The sequence below is a fragment of the Cnephaeus nilssonii genome (assembly GCF_951640355.1).
Source record: "Cnephaeus nilssonii genome assembly, chromosome: X".
Taxonomy (NCBI): domain Eukaryota; kingdom Metazoa; phylum Chordata; class Mammalia; order Chiroptera; family Vespertilionidae; genus Cnephaeus; species Cnephaeus nilssonii.
Window position 1 is genome coordinate 5794045 of NC_137071.1, and position 12237 is coordinate 5806281.

Below are 12237 nucleotides of genomic sequence, written 5' to 3' on the forward strand. Positions count from 1 at the left end.
TTCCCCTGATTGCTGGGTCACCTCCTACCCCTGAGGGCTCCAGCCTGTGAGAGGGGACAGGCTGGACTGAGGGGACCCCCCTCTCCAGTGCATGAATTTTCATGCACTGGGGCCTCTAGTTTTTTTTATAATAACCATTCTAATGAGGTACTATCTCATTGTGGTTTTGGTTTGCATTACCCTGATGCAGTCATTTTCAACCTTTTTCATCTCATGGCATACATAAACTAATTAGTAAAATTCTCCTGCACTCCAAAAATATATTTTCATTTTGTTGTTTCTTCTGCTGTACAGAAGCTGCTTCTTTTTTGATGGTTAGTAGGTTTCAGCTAAATGTTTAATTAAGGCATATACATTTTTTAAAGTAAGTTTTTATTGATTAAAAATATTTTTATTGATTAAAAATATATTTTTATTGATTTCAGAGAGGAAGGGAGAGGGAGAGAAAGAAACATCAGTGATGAGAGAGAATCATTGGTTGGCTGCTTCCTGCACGTTCCACACTGGGGATGGAGCCCACTACCCGGGCATGTGTCCTGACCGGGGAATAGAACCAGGGATCTCTTGGTTCATAGATCAACACTTAACCACTGAGCCAAACTGGCCAGGCTGTACATTATTTTATTAGACTTGATTCTATTGCACACTTAATAGACTACAGTATAGCGTAACCATAACGTGATATGCACTAAGAAACCAAAACGTTTGTGACTCTTCATTGCAATATTGACTTTATTGCGGTGATCTGCAACTAAACTCACAATATCTCTGAGTAGTACAGTATGGCCATAGTACTCATTGCAAGTTTGTACCATTCAACAATATCTGTTCTATTTCCCCTCCTGTCATCCTCTGGTAACCACCATTTTACTCTGTTTTTAAGAGCTTTTTGAGATTAAACTGGGCTCTGCAGAAGCTTTTCCATGTAGTTGTGGTTTTTTGCTTTTGTTGTTTGTGCTTTTGGTGTCATATCCAAAAAAAATCATTGCCAAGACCACTTTCAGGAGCTTTTTACCTTTGTTTTCTTCTAGGAGTTTTATGGTTTCAGGTCTTAATGTTTATGTTCTTAATCCATTTCAAGTTAATTTTTGTGAGTGGTGTTTAAGATAGCAGTCCGATTTCATTCTTTCACATGTGGATATCCAGTTTTCCCAGCCCCATTTATTGAAGAGACAGTCCTTTCCCCATTGAGTATTTATTTTTGGCCTCCCTGTCACATATTAGTTGACCATATTTGTGTAGGTTTATTTCTTGGATCTTAGTTCTGTTCATTGGTCAATGTCTCTGTTTTTATGCCAGTCCCATACTGTTTTATTACTTTAGCTTTGTAGTATAGTTTGAAATCAGGAAGCATAGCGCCTCCAGTTTTGTTCTTTCTACAGATTTCTTTGTTCAGGTTCTTTGTGGTTCCATACAAATATTAAGATTGCTTTTTTCTATTTCCGTGAAAAAAAAATTCCATTGGAATTTTGATAGGGATTGCATTGACTATATAAATGGCTTTAGGTAGTATGAACATTTTAATAGTACTAATTACTCTTCTGATACATGAATATATCTTTCCACTTATTTCTGTCTTCCTCAATTTCATCAGTGTCTTATAGTTTTCAGTGTATAGATCTTTCTTTTTTTTCTTCAAACTTATTCCTAAGTATTTTATCGTTTTTTATGCTATTGTAAACAGGATTATGTTCTTTATTTCTGTTTTTCAAATATTTTGTTGTTAGTATGTAGAAACGGAACTGATTTCTATATGTTGATTTTTGTATTTTTGTATCTTTACTGAATTTGTTCTAACAGTGTTTTGGCGGAGTCTTTGGATTTTCTATATATGAGATCAGATCATCAGCAATACAGAGATAATTTCACTTGTTCCTTTCTGATTTGGATAGCTTCTATTTCTTGCCCAATTGATCCAGCTAGGCATTCCAGTAGTGTTGAGTGGAAGTAGTATGAGTGGGCACCCTTGTCTTGTTCTTGACCTTAAAGGGAAAGCTTTCAGCCTTTTACTGTCAAGTATGTTAGCTGTGGGTCTTTCATATATGGCCTTTATTATGTTGAAGTATATTCCTTCTATGCCAAATTTGTTGAGCATTTATATCATGAATGGATGTTGAATTTTGTCAAATGCCTTTTCTGTATCTATCAAGGCAATCATGATTTTTATCTTTGGTGTATGACATTTATTGATTTACATATATTGAACCATTCTTGCATCCTGGGGTAAATCCCATTTGATCATTGACGATTGAATTCAGTTTGCTTGGCCCTGGCCAGGTAGCCAAGTTGGTTAGATATCATCCCACTACTCCAAGGTTGAGGGTTCTATCCGTGGTCAGGGCACATACAAGAAGCAACCAATGAATGCATAAAGAAGTGGAACAGCAAATCAATGTTTCTATCTCCTCACCCCCTTCCTTTCTCTAAAAATCAATAAAATAAAAATTAAATTCAGTTTGGTAGTATTTTGTTAAGTATTTTTGTATCTGTGTTCATTAGGGGTGTTAGTCTGTAATTTTCTTTCTTGTAGTATCCTTATCTGGCTTTGGTATCAGGGTAATTCTGGCTTTGTAAAAGTAAGGTTGGGAGTGTCCCCTCCTGTTTAATTTTTTGGAAGAATTTGAGAATAATTGGTATTCTCATTTAAATGTTTTGTAGAATTCACCTATGAAGCCATCGGGGCCTGGGCTTTTCTTTGTTGCCTCCCTACTTTTCAATCCAGACCCCTTAGGTTTTTCCTAATGCAATCTTCCTTTATGGTTGCCTTGTGTGTGGAGTAAAGGAGAGAGAGATAGAAGTAGAAACATCAATGATGAGAGAGAATCATTGATTGGCTTCCTCCTACATGGCCCACACTGGTAATTGAGCCTGTAACCCAGTCATGAGCCCTGACCAGGAATTGAACCATGACTTCCAGGTTCATAGGTCAATGCTCAACCACTGAACTACGCTGGCTGGGCTATGGTTGTTGTTGTTGTTATATATATATAATATAAATTTTTTGTTTAAAATATTAAATAAGTCATTTTTTCCCCCATTGACCTCTCCCCGACCGCCCCTATCCCCCAGCACATGCCCTCCCCCCCCCCCAAATGTATATTTTTATTGATTTCAGAGAGGAAGGGAGAGGGAGAGATAGAAGCATCAATGATGAGAATCATTGGTCAGCTGCCTCCTGCATGCCCTCTACTGGGGATTAAGCCTGCAACCCGGGCATGTGTCCTGACCAGGAATCAAACCATGACCTCCTGGTTCATAGGTCAACACGCAACCACTGAGCCGTGCTGGCCAGGCTCAGTGCAACTTTTGTCTGATCTGTGTCACCTTATGTCATGTTACCTGAGCATTAGTTTGTTTCCTTTGCTGTCACCTCTTCCTTTTCCCGCTCCCTAAATGTGGCTGTCCTTCCCAAAAGTCGGTCTCATTCTGTGCTCTTACCATTTCAGTTTACAGAACTTGTTGATTATCTCATAGACTTGAGGCATCTTGACCCACTGTTTTGTAAATCCAGCCACATAAGTCCAGGTGTCATGGTAGTTCCCACTGACTGACTACCAGAGTGGGCCAGCATTGACCTCTCAGATGGGGCAGTCTACCTGGGTGCGCCATCTTCAATAAAAATGGAGCATGCTAAAACTGCCGTAACTTCTTATCTCCCTAAAGTGCCCGAACTCCCTATTCTGCCTGAGCACTGCTGCTGTTCCCACCTCCAGGTCAGCAGCCTCAGAGGCACTGTCATTGTGTCCCCCTTTACAGACTGCTCACAAATCCTTTGCACGCTTCTGCAATATTCCCTTAAATGTCTTCATCCTTGCCCTAGCCCTCACCTTTCTGCAGGCATGCTTTGGCTATCTAGCTTGTCACTGGTAACACTGCTTTTAGTCTGCTTCTCCCTCCCACATGCAGCAGAGCTTGCTTCTAAGTGCTCTCTGTATGCCCATCCCACCTGATGACTGGTGGGCTGGTTCTGTCAGTTTCACATCCTACTCCCTCCCCAACCTGTTCACATGGTGGTTTAATTTTCCTCATGCAGCACTGCTAAAAGTGAAAAGGCATCACTTATGCTGTTTTTTGGCCTCCGATGATCTTTTTGTTGTTGTTAATCCTCACACGAGGTCATTTTTCCATTGATTTTTAGAGAGTGGAGGGGAAGGGGAAAGAAACATCGATGTGAGAGAGACATCAATTGGTTGCCTCTCCCACATGTCCCCGGAGCGCCCCAAGGGATCGAGCCTACAATAGAGGTACATGCCCTTGACTGGAATTGAACTCCCTATTCTCGAGACCCTTCAGTTTGAGGGCCAATGCTCCACTAAGCCAAACCAGCTAGGACTCTGATGATCTTTTCTTTTCTCTGCTTTGCTTACATGTATTGTGTGATCTTGAGAAAAACATTGTATTCCTTTGGGCCTGTTTTCTCATCCTGAAAATAATCGTATTAGATGGATTCTACAAGTTCCCTTCTGGTTTAAAATAATTCAGCCTCCCCTTGAGGCCTAGGCCAGGCCTCACCCATCTGAAACTTTCCCTAATTATTCTGTTCTGACCCCTATTGTGTGCCCCCTTCTCTGAATTCCTGTTCTAGGAGGAGAGGAAGGTGACTCCGTGTTCTGTATTCTGCTTGGCCTTTTGGTTAGCATTATTTTATGAGTTACTATAAAAATTCTCTGAGAGTATGAGTTAAAAGAAAAATCAGTATATCTACCTTTTAGCTTTTTTCTTTTTAACTGTACTCCCACTGAATTCTTTCCCCAACCAAACCAGTTCTTTGGCTTTTATTTCATTTTCCCATCTACGTCAAGGAAAAAGATATCTTTGATGTCAAGCTAAGAATTGTGCAGGTAGTATTCTAAAAGAATGATCCTTTTCCTAGTACAGTTTTTTCCTTTTAAAAAAATATTTTTATTGATTTCAGAGAGGAAGGGAAAGGGGGAGAGAGAAACATCAATGATGAGAGAGAATTATTGATCGGCCATCTCCTGTACGCCTGCCACTGGGGATCAAGCCCATCACCCAGGCATGTGCCCTGACTGGGAATGAAAACCATGAACTCCTGGTTCATAGGTCGATGCTCAACCACTGAGTCACACCGGCTGGGCCCCTGGGCCCAAGGATGGTTTTTTCAAATTTAAGGAGCAGGGGCTGGTAGTTCATAAAGGATCAGTTGTATGAAATTTATAACTATACAACATCCTTCAGTTCTTTTGTTTCTTTTTAAAATATATTTTTAGAAAATATATTTTTATTGATTTCAGAGAGAGGGAGTGAGAGAAACATCAATGATGAGAGAGAATTATTGATCGGCTGCCTCCTGCATGGGCCCCCATTGGGGATAGAGCCCACAGCCTGGGCATGTGCTCTGACCGGGAGTCAAACTGACCTGGTTCATGGGTTGACGTTCAACCACTGAGCCACGCCGCCCGGGCAGTTCTTCAATTTTTAATATAATTGGCAGAATGAAGTTAGTAAATATTTTTACATTTTTAACATATCTGAAAAGATGGTTAAATCAACAGATTTCCTAAGTTTTGGTGCATTTCTGTTGATTATTAGGACTTCAGCCATCTATGCCTAGTGTGCAAGGATTGATGCACATTTGTTCTTGTTTGTTTAAAATAGTTTATTCACATCTATTTTTGGCATTTGTTCTTATTTCTGTCAGTTGTGTAACAATTAACATTTAACCATAATGTGTTCATTATGAACGTCATTGGGATTTTAAATTATTTACCTGGAACTCAGAATATTTTATACTTTTTTCTGTAGCTTTCTCTTTATATGGATAAGTTTGAAGAATTCCAGACTACCATGGCAAAAAGCAACGAACTGTTTACAACCTTCCGGCAGGAAATGGAAAAGGTACTTGCATATTTTTAGTAGAATATTACTTAAAAGGGAATTTGAATAATAAGCATGATCACTACTTGGATGAGTTTGTTGTTATGGTACTATCTTCCATCTTTTCTGATTCTCCAGTGACATCATATTTGGTCATTTTGCCCTCAGTGTACCCCACAAAGCTGGTGATCTTTATACTCTTAAATTGTCTTTATTAAAGCAAATTCCTCTATTAAATACCATTTGTTAGAAATAAAGTGGTTTCTTTTTTTGTGTGTGTGTGTGCCATGTTTTATTCATTTCAGGTGATTCCTCTCCACCACTCCCCCTTCACATAGTTCTGTGTCCTTGGAGATTAAATTACTTAAAGACATACAAGCCCAAAACAGCAATTGCCTATTTTGGTTAGTTGATATGTATATATTGGTGTTCCTACCTTTTTAGCTTTTCTTTTGTGTTATCTATACTCCCATTGAATTTTTCCCCCCTCATCCAAACCAGTTGTTTGGCTTTTGTTTCATTTTCCTGCCTACATTAAGGAAAGAGATTTCCTTGACATCAACTAAGAACCAAAATACATCCATATCCATCCATCCATCCTTAGTTTATTTGGCATATTCCCCTTAAAATGGGGACTTTTTAAAAATGGTGGTGGGTTGGGGAGCAGTACAGCAGTGTCTTGCACTTTGTAAGCATTTTGTAGGTATTAGCCATGGTTATTACTAGCTCTTAGGTTTGGTTCTGGGTTAATGTCCCTACTGCATCATATAATGTGTGACCATATACAAATTATTTAATCTTTCTGTGCCTTTCTAGTCCTTCCTTGTTAAAAATAACAAAAATACCTTCCCTTCATAAAGTAGAGTATTTTAGATAGTGCTTAGCCATGTTAAGTGCTCAAATTACTACCTTCAGATATTTTTAGACCAAGTAATCTGTAGAATTCAGTGAGCTGCAGATTAGTTCCGCCTGCCAGTCCCTTCAGATGAGGCTCTAGTCAAGGGAGAACTCTTACACACAGCGAACACTGTAGCTGTGGGCTCCATCCAACGAGTGGGCACTGTTGAGGTGAAAGAGTTTAAGATGGGGTCTCCCCAATTCAGGATCCTTCTGGAGAATCCTCTGGACTGGAGCACATTTCCTCTCTGCTAGTGGCTAAAGATCACTGTTGGTTAGCACTCAACCCAGATCTCTCACACGATCTTCCACAGCCTTTGTCCCACTCGGCCTTGTGGTGGTTTCATGGGTGATAACCCATGCACTGAGCAGTGCTGGCTCTCTTAATGCTGGCTCTCTTAATCCTTGTTCCTTGCTACCAGCACCTGGCTCGGTGCCTCCACTGGGATCAGAGCTGGGGGACAGTCAGTGCTGCATAAAGGACTCCTGGATATGGGGCTCATGGATGGGCATAGGTATATCTCATTCTGAACTTCTAAAAACGGGGGTCATATAGCATAGGGTTAAAAACATTTTTTTTTATTTCTGGGCCCATTTTATTGTTAGCAAAACCTGAAGTTGGAGGTTGATCAAAGCTAAGGATTAACTACTTTTATCTTTTCCTTGGTTGTTGGAGTCATCACTAAATTATGCTGCCTCTAGTTCTGAAACTGATGTAGTTTCAGAGGTTGTGGTAGAGCACCCAAGTTTTAATCTTTTGGGGGTTCTTCCAAGGATCAGATGAATTACCCAATTCAGACAGAAAACTCACCAACATGGCCATTTTTTAAAATACAACTTGGGGAGAAGGGTTCTCACCTCTTGCTACCCCCAGCTGGAATGAAAGATGCACTCCAACTTACCTGAGTTCAGTGTGGTGTGACAGCTTCCTCCATGTGCTGCTGCCTCAAAAATTGAGATCAGATACCTTTTTCTCATAATATGAAACCCCTGCTTTGGTTCCTAGAAGCTTCTGAGATAAGCTCTGCTACCAGCATTCAGGCACAGCCGTCAGCTGGGCCAGGCATGTGCAGTGATGGGGGTGGGGAGGAATATTCAAAAGTTGTTGTGGGACAGGAACTTTGAGCTAAGACATGGCACTTTTGAGTTTAAATTTGCAATTGTGTTGATTCACAGATGACAAAGAAAATAAAAAAACTGGAAAAAGAAACAATATTATGGCGTACCAAGTGGGAAAACAATAACAAAGCGCTTCTGCAGATGGCTGAAGAGGTGAGGTGGTTTCCCGTGACTAAGGTGTGTTCTTAGTCATGGGGACTCATATAGTTCCGGTATATGTTAGGGCAGGGGGTGTGTGTTGTGACACTAGTGCTATAGTTCAGGACTCTGGCCAGAGCCAGGTGGATTGCTGAGTGGAACCTGTGCTGGCTTTTCTGGCAGAAAGCGCATTTGTAGGTGTAGGGCCCGCTACTCCACAGTGCATGAGCCCAGGCTTGTGATGGAGAAGCTGTAAAGCATCTTGATTTTGGTTTTGTGTAGTTTCTCAAACTTGAGCTTGTATCGACTCCAGCTTGTTTAGACAGACCCAGACTGCTAGGCTCACGCTGAGTTTGATTCACTATGCCTGCTGTGGGTACAGGGCCCCCACCTCAAGCAGCACTGGTCAGCTTTCCCAGTGAGAGAACAGGTGAACAACTCCGGTCCCTTTCTGTTTGTTTTTTTTTTTAATTTTTTAAAAAAATATTTATCTTATTGATGTTTATCATCAATGATGAGTCATTGATTGGCTGCCTCTTGCATGCCCCCCACTGGGGATCGAGCCCACAACCCAGGCATGTGCCCTTGGCCGGAATCATGAACCTGGGACCCTTCAGTCCGCAGGCTGATGCTCTATCCACTGAGCCAAACCAGCTAGGGCCGGTCCCTTTCTGTCTTAACTTGGTCTTTTCAAAAAGGCAGTCTTCTAAAGCTGAAATGTATTGTTTACACACACTTGATTTCAAACCTCTATCTCACCAGAAAATTGGTAGAAAGGAAATCTATGCAAAAACGAGTCCTTTTCTGTTTTTAATCAGGCCCTTAATATTCATCTACTAGTTTGTGATGAATTAGTCTCTTGAATTTCCTGAATATTTCATCAATACAAATGGTTTTTTAAAATGATTTTTAAACATTTTTATTGATTTCAGAGAGGAAGATATAGGGAGAGAAATTTCAATGATGAGAATCATTGATCATGCTCCTCACTGGGGATCAAGCTCATAACCCCGGCATATGGCCCGATTGGGAATTGAACTGTGATCTTAGTTCATAAATCAATGCTCAACCATGCCGGCCGGGCCGACAAAATGTTAAAGTGTATTTTGGTTTTAAGAAACATGACAAAGGGAATTGAATTTTGTCACCTTAAAACAATATTGTATTACAAATAGCCTGTGGTATTCCTAGATGTATCTGCAGTGAAGCTAGCTAGAATGTTAGATGCTTGAAGAATTGAACATGTTCATGAGGTGATTAAACAAGTACTTTCCAATGTGGCTCAGATTACTTTTTTTGGTATCCAGTAACCCAATTCATCTTCAGTGAGGTTCTATACATCTTGTCTTTTTTTGTTTTCCCCTACAGAAAACTGTCCGCGATAAAGAGTACAAGGCCTTTCAAATAAAACTGGAACGGTTAGAGAAGCTGTGCAGGGCTCTTCAGACGGAGAGGAATGAGCTCAACGAGAAGGTGGAAGTCCTAAAGGAGCAGGTCTCGGGGAAAGTGGCAGGTGCAAAACTAGCACCGCATGTGACACAGCCCTGTGCAGCCCTGGCTTCGAAGGAGCTGAACACTGCCTGGAACAGCGGTGCTAGAGTCCCCATGGTGGCCGTGCCCAAGGCAGCCAAGGAGAAGCCAGCCACACACAAGGCCGCGTCCCTAGGCACCGGGCCAACCATCGAGTCAGTAGACTGAGATGAAGTACGATCACTGTATTGAGAGCTCTATTTTGTGTATAACTTTCTCTGTTAGTAGTAACTATTGGTTTTGTGGTGAAAATTTTCTTACTTTTTCTACCATATCTGTATTTTCTTAGAACTACTGGACTTAGGTGGTACAGGAGGCTGCTTAGCAGTTTTGAATAGTTTTCCTCAGCTGTGTGGCACATCTGCTTCGTTTCCCTTCATTGGAATGCATGTGGTCATTTGCCTTGTCCTTTCTTCACTGCTCCTTGCACAAAATCATACTAATTAAAATTTCACTCAAGACAGGGCCGACCATTCATTACAAGAGAAGTTTGTTCTGATAATGGTTCCTTGATGTGAAAACAATAATTCATTTAAACATCCTGGCCCCCCATCAATATTAATTTCAAAAAAATCAAGATGATTAGTTTTGTTTAATAACCCATTTAAATACCAAGTAAAAAACCCCTCTAGGGTTGGGACAGAAACAAACAGCATATTTAATTCAAAATAGTTTTTTGATAATATATCACTCGACAAATTGAGGTGGTCGTAGCCTCAAATTCCTCCAAGTTTTGGCAGACTATTGTATCATGTAAACAATGCAGTATATGCAGGCAAATAATTGGACAAACACACTTAATGTTTATGTAACAGTCACACTGCTTCAGTTTCAGGTTGGTTAGAACCAGTGGTGAATTTGGACCACCCAGAAGCTTATTATGGGGTAGGTAGTTTGTTTTCCATTTGGGTACACATCCTCCACTTCCCACAGAAAGCAGCTACTGATAGCCCTTTAAGACAATGAGGGTAAATTAATGTGCAGCTTTCACCAAGCAGAAGTCCCTCCACTACCTTCTGGCTATTTGAAATTGGTGTTCGACTTTTAAAACAGTCCTATCAGCCCAAGTTCTCCATTCAACTGAAACTGATTTCATTTCGTTTCCAAAACAGAAAGACTGGAAATAACATTTTTAACTTTGGGAAAACTTAGCACAGTTTAATCAGGATGTATTACAAATGCTTTCCATTTGTTTCTCACCCTTTTCTTACTGTTTTTATTTTAAAAGAAAAACAGTATTATCAATGTCTCTACACTTGGAATGGGGGGACTTTTGAAATTAAGCACATCATCATTGTTCTTTACAGTGTCAAATGTAGTAAATGATTACTTAGCTACAGTTATTAAAGTTTTGATTTTTGTCCCTAGTATAATTTGCATTGAAATATTATATAAAAAGGCTCCAATAGAACTAATGTTAGCACATTCCACTGAGCAAAGCTACCAAACTGACACTTCTTAAATTGCTTACTGGACTGAATAAACTTTGTTAACATTTTATTTGTAAAATCCTGTCACATTCATGGTCTAAACCAGGGGTCCTCAAACTTTTTAAACGGGGGGCCAGTTCACTGTCTCTCAGACCGTTTGAGGGCTGGACTATAGTTTAAAAAAAACACTATGAACAAATTCCTATGCACACCGCACATATCTTATTTTGAAGTAAAAAAAACAAACAGCAAAAACACCTGCATGTGGCCTGCGGGCCGTAGTTTGAGGACGCCTGGTCTAAACTGTATTGAAAGAATTGAAAATTGTCCAGTAGATAGGAAACAGCACCTGGAGTGGAGGATTATATCTAAGCTTCCACCATCGGTCATATTAATCAAGGGGCCAGATGGTGGAGGAAAAGAAATCCACAAAGTAGGTTATCTAATCACTGTCAAAATGAGTTGGAAACAGAAACAATCATCCCCTCCCTCAAACAGCCTCTTATAAATACCCCTCCCTGCCCTCTGCTTCTAAATGAAATATTGGACTCATTTCCCAGAGGAAATGAAGGTATGTATATCAGAAATATCTACTTTAAAATTAGTACTAATCACATTTCACAAGAATTCTGCTGGATGTACAGCTCTTAATGTTTTAAGCCATTTGTGTAGCCCACCACGTCTCATTGTGGTGTTTGTGTGGAAGACTGTAAATCTTCGGATCTGTTGCCTATTTTCAAGGGCTTTATAAAGCAATGTGATTAACAGTACTTGGCCTGCTGCTTTTGGCTTACTATGTATTTTTAGCTAGATGCTACCATGGTGTTTAAAGGATATTGATTCTGTCTTGGATGCATTTGATGTCCTTTCAGAATCTGTCCTCCCATTATCCTGTGAATAAAAACATATGGGACCCTGAGAAGGACACTCTCCTAAAGCAGTCACCTCACCAACCCAGTGTTGTGGCTTTGTAGCACGCTGTTGTACCTAATATATTCTAGAACACTGTTCTGCTACTAGGCTGGCCCAGAAAAGAGTTAAATAATGTCAAATTCACTTCAGTTGCATTTGTTGCACCACCATGGAATCTTATGTGTATTTATAGTGGCAGTAGAGAAAACGGACCATTTCATCCTGACTTGTAGGAGTATATTTCTTGGTCTTAAGACCAGTATTTTTAGTTATGTATGCAACTGCCTTTCTTATAAACACCTGGTTATCACAATTCAATTCTCAGGTGTTGCAGAAAAATCTACCTCTTTCAGACTGTAGATGGAAATAACTG

At 40.1% G+C, this 12237-nt stretch overlaps 1 protein-coding gene across 3 annotated transcripts in view; it reads left to right on the forward strand.

Annotated features, from left to right (window-relative positions):
- Positions 1–11198, forward strand: part of TXLNG (taxilin gamma) — a 46155-nt gene extending 34957 nt beyond the window's left edge. For all 3 annotated transcript variants that reach the window (XM_079764431.1, XM_079764430.1, XM_079764429.1), the window contains 3 exons: positions 5767–5859; positions 7912–8007; positions 9361–11198. In XM_079764431.1, coding sequence (XP_079620557.1) covers positions 5767–5859; positions 7912–8007; positions 9361–9690 — 519 coding nt within the window. In that variant the 3' untranslated portion in view covers positions 9691–11198. The remainder of the gene's footprint in view (positions 1–5766; positions 5860–7911; positions 8008–9360) is intronic.
- Positions 11199–12237: the final 1039 nt, after the last annotated feature.